The sequence below is a fragment of the Pseudonaja textilis genome, chromosome 2 (genome assembly GCF_049901715.1).
Source record: "Pseudonaja textilis isolate UNSWEBS1 chromosome 2, rPseTex1.2, whole genome shotgun sequence".
In the NCBI taxonomy this organism is placed as follows: Eukaryota; Metazoa; Chordata; class Lepidosauria; order Squamata; family Elapidae; genus Pseudonaja; species Pseudonaja textilis.
Genome location: NC_141991.1, coordinates 218746412 through 218769160, shown reverse-complemented (window position 1 = coordinate 218769160; position 22749 = coordinate 218746412). Strand labels below are relative to the sequence as shown.

Below are 22749 nucleotides of genomic sequence, written 5' to 3'. Positions count from 1 at the left end.
CCCAAGGTACAGACTATGGCCTGAGGCCTCAGAAATAGTCCAACACTTAGTAGCAGGAAAATTCAATAAAAATTATGACTAAAAACCTAAGTAGGAAGATATCATTATTAAAAGGCTCCACAGAAATGTAAACCTTTATGTACTTTTCTAGAAACTAGATCCCTTCTTCAAATTTATTTCAAAATGGCTGCAGAGGTGAACACCTGCATTCATAAAAAATGCATTAACTTATAAATAGGTTTATCTTATTAACATTATATGTTTTTGCATGACTAGAATTATTTTATTTTTATATTCCCCCCTCCCCATAATTCAAGGAAGCATTTTTCCTTAATTTTATCCTAATGCTGCTCATGAAAACTGGTGCCCTATATCGTTTTATTCCCTTTAAAATTCACAAATACTAGCGTATCAATAGCTATACAATTGTAATGAAAATGAAATTAATGTAATGAAATCCACAATTCCACAACCAATCCTTGATTTAGACTGAGAACCAATATAGACAATAGTTAAAGCACTGGACTAGTAGCAGGTAATCCCAAATTCTAGTTCCTCCTCAGGTACAAAGGTCAGTTGGTTGACTTGGGCCAGACTCTAGATTAAATACTCCAACAAAGTTTACAGAATATAAAAAGAAGACTTTATTAAAATGGGTGTCTGTTAAACTTTTATATAAAACTAAGGCCACAGCTAATGCTAAAATAATGTTAAAAAGTTCTATGATTTAATTTAAACATTTTATACAAAGCTATTTTACAAATGAGTACTCAAACAAACATGCTTATTTTAAAATTTAATGATATAAAATATTAACCTCTCAATACATATACTTTATATTTCTTTTGGTCCTTTAACTATTTTTTTCATGGCTCCTGCTATAGATATTAACTGAAATAGAAATGTTGCAGCTTTTGAAAACAATCCTTCCTTTTTGAATCAAGTTCGTTTCTTGAAATATTAAACATCCCCAGTCATAATAGCAATAAACTCCTCCTGATTGACTGTTAAAAAGAAAAAAATACATATGTACCACATTCTTGTTCAAAATGTTTCACTCAAATTAGCATCTCAAACTTATTTCATTCAGTTAAGACAACTTATCTTGATATTTTTTCTAAAATATTTCTAAGTAATCAATTTCACTTAAAAAAAAATTGTTATGCTATATATAGTTTCAACCATAATTACCACTACAGATAGTCCTTGACTTAAAACCGTTCATTTAGTCACTGTTCAAAATTACAATGGAACTTAAAAATTTGACTTATGACTGTTCTTCATACTTACGATGGCAGCATCTCTATGGTCACATGATCAAAATTCAGAGGCTTGACAACTGTTCATATTTATGACAGTGTAGCATCCTGGGATCACGTGACCCCCTTTTGCAACCTTCTCACAAGCAAAGTCAATGGAGAAATCAGATTTACTTAACAACTGCGTTATTAACTGAATAACTGCAGCGATTCACTTAACTGGGGCAAGAAAGGTCATAAAACAGAGGAAAACTCACTTAATAACTGTCTCACTTAGCAACAGAAATTTTGAGCTTGTGGTTTTAAGTCGAGGACTACCTGTACACCAGCTGCTTTAAATGTTAGGTTTAGACATATTTTATTGGCATGAGTTTATGCTAACATCATCACTTTTAAAGTGAGAAGTAAATTTCATGCTTATTTTTCAATTATTTATAAGGTCGAAGTTAATTCCAGTATATTTATTCATTCGCCACAAAAGAAAAAAAGAATGGACATGCTATCAACATAATGTCAAGGAAATTCTCATTTTGAATAGGAGGGAAGTACCACTGTAGATTGCTTTTCTAAATACACTGGAAGCTTGTAGGATTTGTATTATTTGGATATTAGATTCAATTATTTCCATAAATCTCATCGAGAAAATATTTCAAAGACAGAGTGCACATTTTTTTTTTGCTTCTCTAATCCAAAATTAGAATTATGCATATATATATATAACTTACTTTCTCCATCACCATCCTTATCAAATTCTTCAATCATTGCCCGAAGTTCTTCATCAGTCATGTTTTCCCCGAGTTCTCTAGCTACACGACGCAGATTTCTTAAGCTTATTTTACCTGAATCATCATCATCAAACAATTTAAATGCCTTGAGTATCTCCTCATGTGGATCTCTTTCAAGTATCCAGTCTGTCACTAAAATGGAAAAAATAAAATATTACATCTTTTACAAAAACATTTTTATTGTTAGAATTGTATTCTCCACAAAAAAATTTTTAGTTCTGTTTCATACATCAACTTTATGACTTAATTTAAAAGATGCATTTTTACCATCAATCAAAATCAATCTCTACTTGCACGTACATTGGTTTATTCTCTAGTAAAATCAGTAATACAAATCTATGGTTCTTATTAAAAGCTATGCAGACATCGTGAGAAGTTACATTAAGAACAAGTATAAAATATTATACGGTATGATTAATTTTTTACATTTTTCCCATAATTTAAGTACAATAGAAAATATAGTTTGGATTTTGAAATCCTGATGGTTTGTTTTCTCCTGCCTCTCTCCTAATATATTAAAAAAACCTTGCCTTTGTCAATAGCTTAATGTTTTCATATCTGTTAAAATACATATAAATTAAACTTTGATTGCCAATTATTGCTTTCTTATCAGTAATTTGCTTAAATTCCAACACCTACCAACTTCATTAAAGTCATCAAAGGAGATTTTCCCGCTTCCTTCCCGATCATAATCTTTAAGTATCTTTAATACATCTGCCTTTTTTACATCAAATCCTAAGGCTCTCATTGCCACCTTCAGGGGAAAGAGAAATACAACATTTCAATTTGGCACATAAAAATAACTTTTCTTTGTAAATTAAATTTAGGTAAGAGATACTATAGTAATAGGAAAACCATAAAATTTGGAACAAAGCATTAATTCATTATTTTCCAGGGACACAACTATAAGTGAAGATCCTTTCACCTTGATAGCAATAACAAATTAAATGTGACAATGAATTTAACTGATTAAATACATTTTTCAAATATGTCACTTCATACGATTATGTAAGAAATTCCAGGAGACTAGCAGGAGGGCAAATGTTCTACTCTGAGGAATCTAGTACTGCTGAATTCAAGGAGAAACTACATTTCTTCTTTCATTTCCTCTGATCTGGAATCAGTCTGAATAGGGGCTGGGGGGTGAGGACAACCATGATAATATTTCCTTCTAACAGAACATCACGCATTACTGTAGAAATTTCTACAACAGTTAAGAAATGTTATTCATGTATCTTAATTAGTTCTCATTACATTACTACAATATTATTTACAGCACCTCCTGCCAACACTAATAGCTCCCAGAGGTGTGGTCCTCAATTCCCTAGATTTTAAGTGATAACCAAGGTGGCTAGAAATTCTAAATTGGTTCTTATATTAGGAAACTGCCATGGTTGGGAAGCACTGCTTTCTATGATTCTGCCTTTTGAAAAATATCTACAATGTCAACTAGTAATGCAAGATTGTAATTATTCTGAAAAAAGTTTGATTAAATTAACTAAAAAAAACCTATGTCCTCCAATATGAACCTACTCACAATCTTAAACTATAACCTGGTCAGTTACATAGGAATAAACCATGCTAAAGTCAGAGAGCCATATTTAGTTACAAATTTATTTAATTTTATATTTCATATAGATTTGAATCTCAATTTAATTTGTAAGAAAGATGACAAGAAAGGTGACTCAAGATTGGTCCTTATATTAGGAAACTGTTTCTTTTTAGTGTTTTCTTCACTTTTAAAAATTTTTCTTCACTTTTAAAATGTGGGTCTGCTCTAGACCTGCCCCTCACCCCACCCCACATTCCCCATAAGACCTTTACTGAATTGGGACTTAGTTGAATTGACAAAGCCTTTAATGTTTTACTTTTTGCCTCTATAAGATGTACTTAGGCTTTAAGACTCTATTGCAAATATTGTTCTTGGCCATGCTTTCATCTCTGTACTTCAAAAACTCTCCTGTCTGTAACCTTTAACTGGGTGAATAGAACAAAGCATTTTGAACCAAACTACCTCAGTAGACCAATTTATAGAATGTGTCCAAAATCCAAGACCCAGGACTCCCATGGAATTGAATTTGGCAAACTTTATAAAACATTTTATGATATAAAATTATCATAAAGCATTTTATGACATAATACAAAATATGATAAAATATTTATTGCGGTCAACTCTTGATGTTTAACTGTGCTGTATAGTTCAATATGAAGTACTTTCAAGGCAGATTCATCTCTCCCTGAATTTTTAAGAACTTTTCAAATAGCTCGACATAGTTGAAGATACTAAGGAAATACCTCTGAAATGATGACCGAAGGAATCACAAGTTGTTTAGTGTTATAATATTCTAACAGCTTCTTGCCATTCCTAAACTAACATGCAATTAACTACCTATTATAGAAGTACAATATTGCATATTTGAATATTAAGCCCAGTCATCCAAAATATTTCAAAACAAAGTATTAAACTTTTAAGAGAAAATGGATTGCCTTTAGTTCATGATAATCTATAGCATTATCTTTATCAGTGTCAAACAGTTGAAAAGCATCTTTGATTTCTTGCTTCTGTTCTTCAGTTAATTCTCTTCTTTTTTTTCTCTTGGTTTTTTCAACAGAAAATTCAGCTCTAAAAGAAAAAAAATAACGTGTAACCATTGTACAAAAATAATTTGTCTTAATTATTAGCAAACTGTGTAGATCTAGAACCCATCTTAGTAGATGGATATAATGGGGTTTTTGATAAAATAAGCAAATGTCACTTTCCATGAGATCTGATTTTATATAATATCTAGCCATAAAATTCATATTGATAGTATAAATGTCCTTCACCTGAATTACAAGCTGTACATATACTCCAAACTCTGAAATCCAGACTCTTAACCTTTCTGATTCACATTTATTTTTTAACTTTTGCATATATTATTTGCTTCCCAATCCTAACTTGCCCTGCTGTTATGTATCGGCAGTGGTAACTGCATTACTACTGTAACAAGATACAGTACATGGAAATTTACCTATAATATGGTGATTATGCTGGTGAGTTTACTACTTTTGCTTTAATAAGTATAAATATCCATTTTGGGTCAACATTCAGTACTAAAACAAATACCTTTTTGCCAAATTTGTGGATAATCTGCTAATTCTGATGAGATCTTAAACTTCCCATCTCTAATTAATCCCATTCCCCAAATTTATCTCTAGTTACATCACTTGCCACGATTGGTTCTACTGTTTAAGATTTTCCCAGACACTTCTTTTAAAAGTACTTTTTAAAATTTCAAATTATAACTACCAGCAGTTAAAGTTGAGGTGTTTTAATGTAAATTACTATTTTAAAGCTATCGATACTGTAAACTGATTTAAAAAATGTGGGGCGGGGGAATAAAAGGAATTGCAAAATCTGATGGACAATCATTCCAAGATGAAGATTCCTCTGACATCTGGCAAACAAACGAGCACATACACGATTTTACTTTATTTTTTTAGCAAAAGCATGGAAACGGTTCGCACTGCCTTCTTAAGGAATTTGCTTCTCATTTTCCTTTCTAATCTACAGCTTTGGTATTTATTTTCCCATCTCCACACTAACCAAGTCCGCTTAGATTCTCTTTCGAGATTCTGAATCAATTCAGAATACCGGCAGAAATCATTAACCCTGCAATTGAGAGCGGGAGGGGGAGGGAGAGAATGTGTAGAAAAACCTCAGCACAACAAACACGTGAGGACGGCGCACACAAAAAAAGAGTCGGGGGGCTTTTTGGGAGCCCCTTTCCCTTCCGCGCAGTCCAAGCCCGGGTGCGGGCGTCGCTGCCGCCTCGCCGGTCCTCGTGTTTTGAGTTTCTTGCGAAATTGCAGCTTAAAGCAAGCAGAAGCGGGAGAAGAGAGGGGGGGGCGCGCCCTCAAAAGCCCCCAGCAGCTGGATTAAGCCTAGCCACTTTGGGAAAGCCTGGCAGGTCGTTTTGCAGATGGTCAGGGCAGCAAGGAGGGACTGGGGAAAGGGAAGGAGAGGGGGAAATTGGGAGGGGGAGGGAGGAGAAAGGAAATAGAGGAAAGGAGAAAAAAGAGAAAGGAAAGAAGGGAAGGAAATAGGGAAGGGAAGAAGAAAGGAAAGAAGGAAAGGAAATAGGGAAGGGAAGGAAAAGAAAGAAGGAAAGGGGCAGGAAAGGAAAGAAGGAAAAGGGAAGAAGGAAAGGAAAAGAAAGAAGGGAAGAGAAGGAAAGGGTTCAAATGCACAGCTATTCCACGTGGAATACTGACCTAGGTGACTAATCCCAATTTTTCCCCAGGGTTCATATTTTCGGATTGTGGATCTTCTGGGTCTGTTCCCGCAACCATCGCGCGCTGCGGCAGATATCGCGACAAGCGTCGCACGCGAGGGGAAAACGTTACGTTACCATAGCAACAAGAAGCGAATCGTTACTTGGGCTTTCCCCTCCTCCCGAACGTTCGTACCCACCTCGTTACCAAATTCATTCTCCGGTCTCCCACCCCTTGAACCGGACACCAGGTGGGGGAAAGAGACGTATCTCTTGTAATTAATGGTCAACTAAACCCGAAATTCAGACTCGACAACAGCGGGACGTAAACCCAAGTCTCTCCGCCAACAATGCCGCTTCCCTCTTCAGATTTCAGCTACAATTGGACGTTACAACGCCTCTTTGTGTGTAGCCCAAAGCGATTGGCTAAGACTCCCGTCAATCAAGCTTCAGGCCTCCCTCCTTGTCTACTATTAGGTTGGAAAAGCGCCAGAATCTACCCAGGAAACACTGCGAATTCAACGTCATAGTGAGGGGAAGATAGAGGAAGGGAAGGAGTGTAAGCAATGGTGACGTCGGGCCTCGCCTCTCCGAATTTGAATGGTTAGGATTTCAGGACTCTGTCATTGAATAAAGTGCTTGATTTAGTTTGTTAGCGTCTCCTTCCGCCTGGAACAGTACAATGGCTTTTTAGGGGGCAGATCTGTGCTATTGTGTAGTAATTAGTTTACATTTAGCAATCAAAAAATGCCTGTTTTGGATATATTTTATATGCTGTGACTGGAGCGGGAAGCGTGGGGTTATGCTTATCATACAGCGAGATAAGTATGTCTTGAAAGTATTTAGAATTCTGAAGGTCAATAGAAAATAAAGGGAAGTAGACAATGAAACTGATAAGGCTGAGCTCAGTGTAAATTATAAATTAGGTGACTTGCATCAGGGATTCCTAAAAGAAATCAGACTAAGTTAATGTTAAACACATGCAAGCTTCCATTATGCAACTAAAAAATCATTTCATCTTGCCTTCTTTTGTTTTACAAGACCAGGTTCCAAACTTTCCCTTTGCGCAGAAGATGATTATTAAGTTTTAAGAAGAATTGACAAAGGGGCATTAAGAATTACATTTTATGCAAACCTTACAAATCAGTGTTAAGTTTATAAAAAGTGATACCAAGCAAAATGCCACTTGGCAGTTGCAACTATTTTATCTTCATTATTTTTTCTTTTGAGTTTTCTTTTTAATCTTTTTTTGTGTTTATCTTTTAACTTTCTATTTTAAAAAAAACACAGTAAAACTACATCAAGCAACTATTTTCTATCTTCCTGTATGATTCAGGCATTCAAAGAAAAAATAGTTGATCTACCAGGAAAAATACTATCATCAATTAAAGTAATCAAAAGTATGTAATGATTTGTACTTCCTGATCAACTACATTAGGAAGGATAACATGAAATATGAGAAAGGAACCAACTTTAAAAACTGCTTTGAGTCATGAGGTTTATTCATTTTTTTGGCTGACTAAAAATAAATGTATGAATCCTCTGATCCTAATTTCTAAACTGAGTAGTCTTAAACAGTTTTGGAAGCAGGTAAAACTGCTTTTATGGGTTTTTTTGGGGTGTGGGGGGAGAGTTGCATGCTTAATTTTTATGTAAACAAACTTTGTATGCCAATTATTGGCCTAAGTCTCACATTCTGTTTGCTGGAGCACGGATTACTATATTAAAGATTTTTTTATGGTTATGCCAACATGTTGCTGTCACATCCCCAGCCAGGCAGCCCACAGTTGCTCTTCCACTTTAGAAGTGGCGTTTTCTTTCTCCCAAGCAAAAGCTTGTCATAAGGGATAATTTAAAGTGCCCTTGCTGTAAGTTTGGGGATACATAGATATGAATAGTCATCACAAGTTCCAGTTGAACTGACAAGTCTGATGTGGTAGACACCATCTTCACATGGTTGAGGAGCAATGGAAATCTGTGGTCATTTGACTTTGGTTATGAGGAATGAGATATTCCATTATTTTCTCTTGTTAAACAGTTTGATTGACCAGGCAATCAGGAATTCTACTATCTGGTGCATAAGATATGTATATTGTATATTGGGATATAAAAAAGGGAGAAATGTTGAGACACATACATATACATTTAAATAGGAAAAGGGAAGTAAAAGGAACAAGTTCTTTCCTGGTGAAAAATAACACTGACCATGAAAAAAGAAAGAATCCTGCCAAAGCACAATGGCATTAGCACTTTGGTTCAGGTTTAATTCAAATCAACTCAGGCAGATTAGGGGCAGGAGTTATTTATATCTTACACTCTAAGATGGGTGTCAAACTGGTGACTTATGGACTGGATGTGTCACACGCAGGCCACGCCCATCCCAGCTCCGTGAAGAGAAAAAATGTCACAATATGTCACCTAACAGCAATGTGACACTGCGAGTTTGACACCTGTGCTCTAAGACAGCGGTCGCCAACCGGTGGGCCGTGGGAAAATTTTGGTGGGGTGCAGAGAAATCTCGCCCCCAGAGCACCCCCACAAAGCAATTAATCCAGGCTGCGCAGAAACACAAGGCTATGCCGCCCACATGGCCCATGGGAACCCTCCCCGCCCACTCACTCCTTACCCAGTAAACTTGCCTGCTAAATTGCTATTTGTCCTTTTTCCGACCATCCTCTGTTCTGCTCTGCTGGGAGATTTAGATTAGCGAGGAAGCAGGAAATGGTTGGATTTCTTGCTTTCTAGCTAGTCTTTAGATCTTTGGCTCAGCATAGCCGAACCTCCCTTAGGACTGAAGTTTTGCTTGCAAGCAAATTCTGTGCAGACTCATGGCAAGCAAATTTGAGAGACTGAGCTAGCCGATGGCAGATAGATCACTGAATGATTCTGTGAGCAACTCAATCTGCCTGCTTTCCCTGATTTGGGATAAAAGTTGCTTTTTTTTACAAAAAATTCAATATATATTTATATTTACATACAAGCCATGCCCAGCCAGTCACATGACCACCAAGCCACACCCACAAATTAGGCCACACCCACAGAACCGGTTAGTGATCCCTGGGATCTAAAATTATGAGTTCGGTAGTCCCTGAGGTCCAAAAGGTTGGCGACCCCTGCTCTAAGAGTTGCGTTTCCATGTCCTTGCTGTAATCTGGATGACCTCTAGGTGGCAGTATGCTCAACACGGCACTTTAATAGTCATGTTAGAAACAGCCTGCAGCAGAAGGTAAAAATAAAGGCTAAATAAATTATAAAACAAAGGTTTGAACTCCCAATCCCACCCCACCAGAAATTCAGGAGATCAGCTGGTGGTTGATTTTTCAGCCACCACATCACTGTCCTGAAATTGCCTTTAATTAAATTCTTTGAGGATAGCAAAATTTACAGTTTAAAAGTGAAAGTAATTTATCACAAAATGTTGTTCATATTTATTAGTCTCCCAAAATGTTTAAAATGGATAGTTATTAGGTTTTTAAAAATAGGTTTGTAATAAATTTTAAAATTCTTTAATACTATTTGGTGTTGTCCAATCATAGCCTTATTTTGATTTAAATTCTCTACATATGTAAACACAATTTTAGATAATCATAGTTAATGTGATTCTGAACTACATCCCTAAAACATGGAGTTTGTCATCTTAAGAAGAGCTTTGGCTCTGTCAAGGTTGGGGCACAACCAAGCGGATAATTTTACAGAATTGGAAAGAAGCTTACTCTCTTAATTTTAAGAAATACCTCCCAGGATATGAGTATATCGTTTATTTTTGTAATGTCTCTGTAGAGTAGGATAAATGAAAATGGAAAAAAAAATTCCAAAACCATTTAACAAATGTTAATCTTTTATTTTGCCGTGCTGGAAAGAGAACATTGCAGCCTATCTTACTTATGTATATACAACTGCACCAGCAGATGGCAGTATATAATAAATTGTTCAGCACACATTGAACAGACTGGAATTCTGAAATCTCAATGATTTCCTCCTACTTAGTCTTTAGTAAGATTATTTGCCTTCATGGTGGCAATAAATACATATACCACTCAATTTCTCAGTATGGAGATATTGACCAATGCTTCGCTCCTCTCTTTCGTCTTTGCAGGCTAACAGTGTGTCCCTGGGATTTTCTGCCACTTATTTCAATTTGTAAAAATGCACAAAGCAATTTTGGAGATGGCAATTGGTATCCTCCCCATTCTACCTCCAAAACACTGATTCTTTATACATCCTCTTATCTCTAAGTAAGGGAAATAAACATTTTCTTCTCATTCAAAAGGAAAAGAATACATCAAATAGAAAACAAATGAAACCTTATTGGAGAAGTATTTTGTATCATTATTTTATTATCAATATCAATGATAAACAATATAACTACTTTCTTGAAACCAGTACCTTTAGTAAATTTGTATTAGTATGATGCATTACAAGTTTTAAAAATTATTTTAAACCATACATTACAGCAATATTCATGACCCAGTTAAATAATATCTCTCGAAGTGATATCATATCAACAGGCTGAACTTCAAATAACTATTTCAACTTGAGTTTTTAAACTGTGAAAAACAGATAAATACAGAATCCCTTAGTGGTTTCAAACTTTTTTTTACAAATAATAGTAAAGGTATGATCAGTATTATTTTTAAAAATGCTTTCTTTCAGAATTAAACTTTATAATATAAAAATATTTAAAACAACAGATCAGATTCTATAGCATTCTTTCTCAGGGATAGTATTTTACTAACCAATAATAATAACAAGTTGAACTCTGATCCGGTCCTAGGTTGAAACTCAAATAAAGCTACAATTCAGTACTCACTACCCTGTTTCTCCAACAATACGGCCTCCCCCAATAGGAAGTCCCAGCATGTTTTATAGGCATGAAATGAAATTAAGCCACTCCCCCCAAATTAAGGCCTATATTAAAACATGCGAAATGGGGGGGAAATGGCGCGGGGGGGCTTGCTGTTAGGAAGTATTTTTGTTGCACACCCGGATATGGTGCTGCCTGCATTGACCCTAATACAAAGTGCCCCACCAACGCCGAGGTAAACATCCAAGCTGTCGCCGCCCACCTGCCTGAAGATTCAAGGGGGGGGGGGAATTAAGTCACCCCCGAAAAGACGGCCTAGCCATTTTTTCGGGGCTCAAAAAAAAATAAGACCCGGCCTTATTATATGAGAAACACGGTAGGAATAAAATCTTCACTGAACTGAGTAGTATATATATTACAGTAAGGAAGGTTTTCCCAATCTGAATATATTTCCCAGTAAATGTAATAATTAACTTCAGTAGATACGTTTACTCTGTGATACCTAATCAGATTGAAAAAAAAGATTTTTTTAAAAAAAATCAGCAAATTTTATAAGTAGTTGTTTGCTTGCTAATTTACTAAACTAATAGAAAAGTTTCAGATCAGTCCTTCACCACAAGTCTGACAACTGAAGGATTCCTTACACTGAAGTAGTCTCATAGTGAGAAATCAATACTTTGGTAAAATAACTTTCAAGACACTGTCAATGGGCAAAGAGGGACAGAAAGTCAAAAAAGAGGATTCTTTTATCCATGTTAATGCCTCAGCAGTATTTTGTAACAAAATCAGTTTGTAATGGTCCAGACCAAAAAACCAACCATTCTGTACCAAAAATAAACAAGGCACTATAAACTCACGTGGATTCCAAGATAGTTGAAAATCTTGATTAAGCAAGAATCAGATTAATTATGATTGTGCTTAATACTGCAGCTGATACTGTGCTTAACTGTATTCAACTTGAAGAAGAAATCTGGTCAAAAAGAAAATGACTATGAGTACGTAATATGGCAACATGCTCCTAACCTTTGGGCCACAATTGTGTGGCTCCTCAGTGAAGATTAGCCAGTTTTCAATAGCATACGAGCAGCATTTTCTTTGTGATTATACTGCTAGATACCTTTTCCCTAATTTTCAAAGGTATTGAATTAATAGTTTTTCTTAGTATAGGAAGCAATTGCAGTGTTAATTGCCAAAATTTTACAGTATTTTAGAACAGGAAATAGGCACTGTTAACATTTTAAGAACTGTACTTCCATAGGATACCAAGTGCTGAACACTGTGGTATTAAGAATCAAAGTGCTGCTTTGATCTTGGGGAGATATTGTGCAATAGAATTCAAAAAGAAAAAAAAGTGTAATGGACACAATACTCAAATAAGTTACTGTTCTTGCAAGAAACAGTCATTTTTAATATAATTCTTACTAGATTTCAATAAATCAAATTCTGATGCAAGATACAAGCTCTGCATCCAAACAAGAGACTAGTAATATCCTAGAAAATAATAACTGGCAGAAATGTTTATTAGGTTGGTTGAAAAAAAGCACAATGCAAATTGTGGAAAGAAAGAAAAGTGAAAATAGAAAAATGAAGAATAACTGAAGTGTGAAAATTTAGTCCCGATCCACATGTAATGTGCACCTGATACAACCTACCACTCAATATCAACTTGCTAGTTTTAGATGCTATTTTGTTTACAACTGTTGTTTAATTAGTAGCTCACACTTACTGAAGTGTTTCTGCAACTGTGGTATTACAGGAATTAGGAACCTTGGATTATAGGTGCATGTTTTACTTAAAATGGTTATCACTCACACTTACAGCATTAGTTATATTTGAAAAGCAAGCAATATACTTAAAATATTAAATGACATTTCATTTGTTTTAAAACCAATACCTAAATGCAACACAATTCAAGAACAACAATAACATAGAACAATATTTGATATGAACATTTGGTATTAACTTCAGTTTACATTCATCCCATACAATAAAAATTACTTAGGTACTTAGTGCATTCAACATGACAGTGGAATGTTCTAATAGCCCCTTCTTGCTTCTGTATTTCAGCCATTTAAAATACGTTTTCAACATAACTCCTAACTGAAGGCTTGTATTAGAAAGTTTGACACAAGGGCAAAATTTTTATTTTAGCGATATGGTTCAAAATGGTTCAAAATACAAAATAACTTATTTAGAACATCTGTCAAATAGCATTCAACATATGTGCAAACTTGCCTTTGAAAAGAGACAAAAAAAAGATGAGTAGCTTTGGTACAGCTACTGGTATGTATATTGGTATTTTTAAAATATATAAATTAGATAAAAATAAGCATCTTCATGGCTATGAAGTTAAGACTATGAAGTTGTTCTTGAATTTGTTGCACGAAGTGCTAGGCTTGCAACCGATCTCATCGCACACATAGAAATCTTGTGACAAACCCCAGCATTTGAAATATAATTGGAAGCTAAACGATACAGTCGTTCAGATCCAAATGTGTTAAAATGCCCTGGAAGGACTTTCTCCACAAGGCCCCTATTGACTAAGTCTATTAATCGCTGGCAGGTTGTAACGTAGTCATTTATCCGGCTGTAGGGAAGCCAGTCAATCATTGAGCCATCATACACAACATCCCCACTGAACAGAATCTTCCGTTCTCTGTCATGTAAACAAATGCTTCCTCTCGAATGGCCAGGCATGTGCATGACAGTGAGCTGTCTATCACCAAGGCTGATCACATCTCCTACAACAAGAAACAAAATTTTATGGACAAAACAATTTTCAAAAATGCAACCTTACATTTGTCTCTGTTACAAACTCATGCATTAAAACTGTAACTGCAGCCAATCAATGCAGGAAAACATATATTACTCTTCTGCGCCCCCTTGACAAAGATGAAAGCCCACACACAGTAGGAAGGATTCTGTGAGCATGAATACTTACCTTAGTTTATGGTTCAGGTATAAGGGGGATAAAATCTGATTTTTAAAGGTATTCTCCAGTCACATCAGCAGATGAGCACCAACATGGCCAAGCTATAGCCTATTTCGGAGTCTCACAATTTTAAGACATGTTGACTTCGCCAACCTTAAAGCTGCCAGGATTGTGAAACACTGAGCAAACAAAGCCAACCCATCATATCATGCATGTTTAATTTCATCTTGATTTCTCATAATGATTTCTATGAGTTCTATTAGACTGAACAGCTTGTATTTTCCCTAGCTCTGCTCTTTTCCATTGCCTCCAACTGACAGCCAATTGCCTCTAGCTGCACTCTCCTTGTTCATTATAAAAGAAAGTAACTGTCAACTTGAAGCTTATCTCTCCCAGAAGGCATAAGTAAGGAATCTACAATTGACTGAAGATCAAATCACAATAGTAACATCTGGGTTGCGGTCTACAATATTTAGTTGCATCAGTTCACTCAGTATTACTCACAAAACACAAAGTTTATTGAACATAAGAAGCAGATTATCTGGACTCCTTTCAATTAGGATATAGGCCTGGGGATGGAATTAAAACTTGATGACCCCTAAGAAGGGTAGGATGGAAGGAGTAATTATACTAGTCCTGCTGGATTTGTGAGTGGCCTTCAATACCATATAACATGATATCTCCCTGCAATTACCGTGTTTAGACATTTTGCTGTGAGAATTATGGGAAATACTGTATTCTGGGTCAGTTCCCACAGTGGTAGTGGCATAAGTCAGGACCTTGGCTTCTGGATTGCTGCATAGCTCAGCTGTCTTCCACCTATACTTTAAATCTACCTGAAGCCCCTGGGAGAGATCATCTGCCAAAATGAAGTGAGATATCAAATATGCTGAAAATGTTCAATTACATATTTTCCATCTGAATTTGGGCAACATATGTGGCGGATGTCCTAATTCAGTGATTGGAGGTTGTTAGGATATGGATATGAGAAATAATTTGAACTGAATTCTATCAAGGTACTGTGGACCTAGAAGATGACTTCGTCTATTTTACTTTGTTCAACTTTGTTCCTGGATATGATAAATGTTTTCCCATATGGAGTTGACTTATAATCTGTGGTTCAACATGGAATGACAATCCAGCTTGAACAGTAAATGGAGACATAGCAAGACAATCAGTTACAATGGCTGGGTGTAGCCTCTTTTTTAAAACTCGGGAGGCTTTATTCACAATTATTTATGAACCTCAAAGCTGGATTTTTGTTATGTAAAATACATGGAATTGCCCTTGTAGATCATTTTGAAGCTTCACGTGGTACAATTTGCAAAAACCCAATTAGTAAGCTGCATTCAGGTTCACTCATGTATTATCACTACTACAGGCTGCCAATGAGTTTCAAAATGCAATTCAATATGCTGACTGTCATCCTTAAAGCCCTAAATGATTCAGGGACTGAATATTGTGTTACTACAACCTCTGAGTTGAATCTATCCATCCTATAAGGCCTGGGAATGAGGATTTATTAGGGTCCTGCTACCAAGGGAATGCCCTCTTTATAGAACCCAGACCAAGTGATGTTCCCCTTCCTTTGTAATATCCAAATCACATCAGAAAAACATTTAAATCCAAGTCAAGAAAATTACTAATCATTTTGACGTTCAATGAGCTAAAACTAATGGCTGCTTGAACTAATTTCACAAGATTTCTTAGTCATTTGTTGTTCATCTCAGAAAACATTTTTTCTTCAAAGTAGAAATTACAGTCTCAAGGCTTTATTGTGCCTAGTACAAAGGGATGTGTATGTATACATACATACACACACACATACATGTGTGTGTGTGTCTATTAGTCTGATTATTTTTATTTAGTTTACGGATTATATTTTCTCCTAACTATTCTATTCTTTCTCTCTGATAAACCAATATATTTAAAGTATTTAGTATTATAGTAATATACAAACAAAAATTTATTATTAAAGGTAGGTAATTTATCATGCCTCTTTCTCAACAGAAAATACTTTGAACAGGGAAAATAAAGTTTCAAATTAAGATTCTTTCTGGCCATTTTTAGATATATTGCAGTTTTCAGAACATAAGTATTGAAAACTAATACCATTTGCAAGTAGACTCAGAATCTAATGTTCCAACTGTGGACATTTCTTCATAAAACATGGATTATGTAGGTGGAAATTAAATTCTGAGTTGGAAATTAAATTCTGTCTCCTTCCTCTTTCCTTTAATACAGCTTTAGTTCTATTACCCTGCCTTAAACCACAGATCTTCATTGTATCCAAAATATATTACTGTATTGAATCAGTCAGCTAGCTTACTGACTGAGATACTGTCACAATCTACAGTATTTTATCAAGTTTATATGCCATAATTTAGAAATTTGGAAATTCACATCCTAATCAAGTTACTATGCATTTCTTCTTGTATAAGTTGTTCTATGGGTGCTTCAGGGGAGCCAAACAAACGAAAACGAATTAAGAGCAAAAGTACTGTTCATTCTGAAGCAAGCCCCTTAATTCTACAGCAAAGAATTAATGCTCATAATTGCTCAGTGGCTCAGGAAATAAAGTGATCAAAGAAATGAAGAGACCTACATTTACAATACCAGCAGCAATAACATTTTATATTTATGGTTTAGCATGGTTTTATGTTCTTTTATTACTGATATTGTTTTAATTGTTGCTTAAGGACTCAGCCGAGGTTTGATATAAAATGAGCAGCCATACAAATGTTATTAAAATATATGAATAAATAAGTGTGCATCACCTGGAAATGTAAGCAGACAGATTGTGAATGCATATGTCCCTCTAATCTTTATGAAATGACTTTCTATCTGAGCTTTTCTTGCAATTCTTTTTATTGGCTGACTCACCATCTTTGAGAATGCCATCTTCCCAGAAAAGATATGATGTATAATTTCAACTAGTTAAAGCATAACAGATATTTTGTCTATTTTCAATATTAATGGATCTCCATAAAAAGTCAAGATGGAAAAATTACTTCAATATACATAGTGGTAACCAACAGCTTGTGTAACATAGTCCCAACCATAATCTATTATGCGTTTTAATGTTCAATTAACAAGAACGGTCAACAGACCCATTAATATTTCTTTGGATATACTTACATTTCACAGATATTATGATTCAAGTCTCCCCAAGTTATTTGCTTACATATGTAAAAGCTAAAGTATGTGCAAAGTGGGAACAAAGTATGTATCTCACCATTGAAATACTATTCTTTTTTCAAATATGGTACAAAATGGTTTAAAATTAGTGTGTGCCCCGAGATAATTTTAATAACGCATTGTAATGTTCAGATGCATGAATCTGTTCATACTTACTACTGATAATATCTACTGATATAGATGTTTATACATGAAAACACTAAAACATTAATAGAATCTAAGATGTCCTTGAGCCCTACCTCCACTATCTCTAGGATTCTCTAATGGCCCTTAAACATTCAATGATTATATTTGAAAAGAAATTCTAAGTAAAAGTGAAGATGCAATTGGTTTTTTTTAGAATAGCCTACACTTCTAGAGACACTGAAGGTTGTACTTCCATTAACTTATACTTTTGAACTATCACATCTGTGTAAGATTACCTGCACATGTTAAAATAGCAATCATGGATATATTAACGTAATTCAAGTACTAAAAGCATGGAAATTTGTAAGAGGAAAAGAAATTGGGGGGGGGGGGGATAAAGGAATGTAATCTATGATGACTTGAATCAAACTCCACCATGTAGATACAGGTAGTCCTCAATTTACAACAGTTCATTTTCTGACCAAAGTTACAAGGGCACTGAAAAAAAGTGACTTGTGACCAATTTTTCACACTTACAGCCTTTCCAGCATCGCCACAATCATGAGATCAAAATTCAGATGCCTGGCAATTAGTTCATATTTATGACTTTGCTGTGTTCCAAGATCATGTCATCTCTTTTTTATGACCTTCTAATAAACAAAGACAATGGGAAAGCCAGATTCACTTAAAAACTGGGTTGCTAACTTATCAACTGCAGTGATTCACTTAACAACTGAGACAAGAAAGGTCACAAAATGGGGCAAAATTCATTTTAAAATGACTCACGTAACAACAGAAATTTTGGGTTTGATTGTGATTGTTAAGTCAAGGACTATCTGTACTTGGATGCAACCTTGTGATACAAATATATAAAGGGAAAGGGTTGGTGTCATGTTACAATATACATTCATAATTTTGGCACCATAATTAAAAACAGATGCCTATGATTACAAATGCACTGTTAGCAGTAATTTAGGCAAAATAAAGATGTTTCTAAATCAATTACGAGTAAATGGTTGAAGCTTCATGGCAGAGCACTTGTGCTCAAACAGAGATATCCATATTGAAGCCACAATATCTCCTAGTAGTCCTGGAAAACCTTTTAGAACAACTGTTGGTTTCAAGATAAAAATGAGAAAGGTGGATCAAAGATATAATGCAGTTTTCTGCAATTTTACATTAAATATAATTAAGGTGGATTACAAATAAGAAAATATCATCAAAAAGCCATAAGATTTTTGCTCCCAAATTCCAGCACATTTTATAATCCCTGAAAAATTAATCTGGCCACAGATAAACAGAAATATAGATTATTATTTTAATTATTTTAATATAGCATATTTTAATATAGCATATTAAAAGTAAAATCTAAAATAACAGGTGTAATGAGGCAAATGAAAAGATTCAGATGATCAATCTAATTTGGATTATGTCTCTATCGTTTTTCATGCCTATTTTATAAATTAGATATTAAACATGTGAATTAAACTGTTAGTAATATGTTTTGGGTTGTAATATGTGAAACACTTAATTGGAGAAAGCTTGCATAAGAAGTTAGTCCTAGGTTATTATCTGTGGATACTATTAAAGGATTTTGGCTGCATTTTTTAAATATAACCAGCTGTTGATAGAATTGCATAGTGGACAGAGACTAAAGAAGATGCTGAAAAAAATCTCACAAAATGAAGATCAATTATTTATTATCAAAATATTACACACACACACACACACAGTGTACAGCACAAATATTTGATGGATAAATGTTCAAAACTCATTGTTCATAGCAATGTTACTACTTGGCAAAATTATATTCCTGGACATTTTTCCTTGGCTGATATGATTATCCTTTTTTTCACCCCACAAGAGATGCCCTAGAGAAGCACAAAGTATTAAGAGTCTTAATAAAATGCTCTATCATGTGCTCAAGATGTCCCCACCCTAACCTTTCTTACAGACTCTGACAGTGCAGTCACAACTGTATGACCTTTAAGAGGCAGACACACAATTTCAATGGCCTGTGCATGGATTTTACAAAGATGCTCTCTACATGTCTTTCCACCTGATAATTTCAACATCATAGATGAAAAATGCATTTAACTTACATGTTTTTTCTTTAAGAAACCAATAACACTGATCTGTTTCTGTGGTGCCTTCTATAATCTCCTTTTAAAACATTTTATAAAAGTACAGGGATCATATAATTCTGTTTTTCATTCCTATTCCACTCCCACTCCTCATGTTTTCCTTCTCTTTTCCTTATATATCTATTTCCTAGTAATTTCAAATCTTGGGAGAATTCCTCTACCCTTTGCCATACCTAAAGAACTGAAGCTATAAACACAGACTACTTTCCTTGTATCACCAGAAATTCCCTTCATTTTACACTTTGCTACTGAAATAGCATAATACACCTTTCCGGTACCTTATTAATTCTGTATTCCAGACCAAAGAACATTAGGGTTAAAAATCCATCTGCTTCCATCACTGTACCTTTATGAATTATTAGTACCTTCACTACAGACACTGCACAAAAAACCCCAGAACTTTCCGTTTTCATGTCACCCTCTCACAAGGCTCCGGACAACGCTGTTGCATTTTTGGATAGGCAAATGATAATAATACCCCTTATTTATTTTCAGTAACGGAACAGAAAAGTTGCTGGATTCCAACAGCCCCTAATCCAGTTCAGGAGCAACCCAGCAGGCACCTTCAATATAGAAATAATGCCGATGATACTCAACCCTGCCTGGTGTGAGTCTGTCCAATTTATTCTGACCTATCAGATATTAAAGAAAGCCAAATGCTGCAGGTGGCCAGAGACTCTTTCTCACAGGATGTTTTTTGAAGTAATATAAAAGGAAGGGAAAGAAAATGATAAAATCACTCCTCCAAATTTATTATATTGCATGCAAGAAATCACCCAGCCTCGTGCTTAAAGAAATAATTAATCTTTGAAATCATTTACATAGGCATCCTTTCATGACTTGGATCAGAAAGCAGCTCATAAAAGAGAGCATTCATCAATTCAAGACTGTACACCTAGTCACAACAGCTCGGTGCAGTTGCGGGTGTGGGAGCTGCCTGCCCTGCTCCAGAAAGGTGCCTCCAAAATGAGATGCGGGTCTCCCTTGCCAGCCCACTGCCCTCTCCCTCCCTCCCTCCCTCCTCGCTCTTACCCTCCTGCAAGACGTGCGTCGGCTGGACGGGTCGCACTCGAAACTGCCTGGCCCTCCAGCCGGGGCTGGGCTGCCTCACCACCTCGCTGTCCGAGAGCCAAGTGACGGTCTCGTAGTTATCGCCACGTCGCAGAGCTCCGGCCTCGGCGCTATGCACGGCCACCTCCTCGAACTGGTGCAGTCCGCCCGAGTGGTCGAAGTGCACATGGGTGGCGATGGCTAGCAACGGCCGCCGCCGCCGCCCACTGCTCGCGGGTTCCTTCTCTGCTTCGCCGAGACCGCCTCCCTCCTGGTCGCCCTGAGCCGGATCGGGATCCAAAAGCCCAGCCAAGTGAAGGTACTCGGGGAGGCTGCGCAGCCCCAGCCCCGTGTCGATCACCACGTCCCGCTGGGAGCCGCGCACCAGCCAGATATTGGCCCGATTGCCCGACTCGTAGAAGCGCTCTTGGATCCAGTAGATACCTCCGCCCAGAGACTTATGCGCGAACCACTCCAGCGCCGACATCACAGCCGGCCGCCAAACGAAACGCTGCGGCCAGACGACCCGTCTCCTGCCTGCGGTGTTTGGGCTAGGATCGCGCCTTGTGCGAACGGCCCGGACGCGCAACTTAGACCAGGAGGAGGGCGGATCCAGGAGGAGGAGCTGGAGGCGGGGACTGAATCACCAGCTTCACAGCGTAACCCGACTCGGCTTATCGGGTGGTGCCCACCCGGCTCTTTCCCACTGCAGTAACGCGTCAGAATGAATGAAGTGGGGGGAGAGCTGAGGGAAGGCGGGTTTGCCTTGGAAGGGGATGCGGTTACACGTGGGGATTGCTTACGAGACTGAAGATGCGGCTACATGACAGCTGATACAGCAAAAGTGCTAAAGAAAATGCAAGTCTTTCTTACTTGTGTTCCTTAAGTGCAATATTTTTAGGAAGGGATCTGGGTAAAAAACAACAACAACGGGTCCTTAACCTCTTGGGTTTTCTGGATTTCGTAGGATTTTTAGATGGGATCTGCATGAAACCCGCTTGTCTGGTTATTATACAAAAGCATAGGTGATTAATCTGTGGCCTTTCAGATCCTCTGTCTTGTGCTAGGTTTGGTGGGATATAAAGAACACAAGTCCTGTCCCAGAATTAAGCATTGCATCCCTTGAGCTCAGAAACCGCAATAAATGCAATACTATTTGGATTTTAAAGAGCCCCCCCTCCATTGCCCATCTCTGATTAAATTCAGTACCTCCCCTTAGAACAGGGACCAACAAAGAAATTAATGTTTACTACTGTCCTACAGATGTCAGATGCTGCTGCACAACTCTGTGTTAAAAAGGAATTACTACCAAGGTAAAAAAATAAAAGCTACATAAAACTGGCTGGAGTGATCCAGCATTTTCTTAAACAGTAGGAAAAAAAAACTGAAAGAGTGCAGTAGTGTTATGGCAACATTTAAAACGTACACCCAACATGGCAGGTATTACAGCATTCAGAAGCTGATCCAAAATACATTCGGGACCGCTGCATTCTGGAGTAGTTTCTGAACACTGTTCAGGACAACCCTAAATCCAGTGCAATAGTGTGTGTTGCACCAGAACTGGGAAGGGACTAAGACATGAGTGACCCTGAGTGCAATCTTGCATTCTAGGGATGGATGTAGTTGGTGTACGGGATGCTTTTATATAAAAGGGCTACTAACTATAGCTGGCCCCTGCTCCTCAAGCAGGAACTGTGAGTCCACAAAGATCCCTAAATTGTCAGAAGAATTGCATCCCCATCCAGATTCAGAAATGGGAATACTCTAGTCTTGGAAAGTTCTACAACCTAATGTCTCGCTGTCTTGCTAAGACTGAGTTCAGTTAGTGGGAAAGACCCTTGACAATACCATTTGGCTATAAAGACACTGCTGTATCATCAGCAAACTGGTTGTATTTAATGCTCTACTGATGGATGGCTCACCCAATGGCTTCATATAGATGCTAAATAGTGGTGAGGAGAGTCAGGCTCTGAGGTATCCCACGGTCCCTATGGCCATACTTTCCGTGCCTGCAACACTGACTGGAAGGCCCTATTTGGCTGAACTGCCCCAGGATCAACTGGTTTTCAGAGGGTGTTTGCAGAATTTCTCAAGGCTTTTCTTCAAACTTGACTGAAACTGGACTCACACTTTTGGATGAGAGGGTGACAATGACTTCAGATTGGAGTGACTCCATACACCCTCTTTCTGTCTGTGGA

At 36.8% G+C, this 22749-nt stretch overlaps 2 protein-coding genes across 3 annotated transcripts; both read right to left on the bottom strand.

Moving 5' to 3' along the window:
• Positions 1 to 783: 783 nt before the first annotated feature.
• On the bottom strand, positions 784 to 6682 carry CETN3 (centrin 3). The gene is made up of 5 exons (XM_026719009.2): positions 6498 to 6682; positions 4532 to 4667; positions 2684 to 2798; positions 1985 to 2176; positions 784 to 1004 (listed from the first exon to the last, which is right to left on the bottom strand). Exons 1-5 carry the CDS (start codon positions 6512 to 6514, stop codon positions 961 to 963), a joined length of 504 nt encoding a protein of 167 aa, XP_026574794.1. The 5' UTR covers positions 6515 to 6682; the 3' UTR covers positions 784 to 960.
• Positions 6683 to 10124: 3442 nt separating this feature from the next.
• Positions 10125 to 21884, bottom strand: MBLAC2 (metallo-beta-lactamase domain containing 2). Of its 2 annotated transcripts, XR_015742261.1 has the most exons (3): positions 20534 to 21884; positions 11959 to 13842; positions 10125 to 10528 (listed from the first exon to the last, which is right to left on the bottom strand). XR_015742261.1 is itself a non-coding variant. In XM_026718969.2 (2 exons), exons 1-2 carry the CDS (start codon positions 21036 to 21038, stop codon positions 13457 to 13459), a joined length of 891 nt encoding a protein of 296 aa, XP_026574754.1. In that variant the 5' UTR covers positions 21039 to 21884; the 3' UTR covers positions 10603 to 13456. The 2 variants fall into 2 exon arrangements, 1 of the variants encoding a protein (XP_026574754.1); XM_026718969.2 differs by lacking the exon at positions 10125 to 10528 and having other exon boundaries at positions 10603 to 13842.
• Positions 21885 to 22749: the final 865 nt, after the last annotated feature.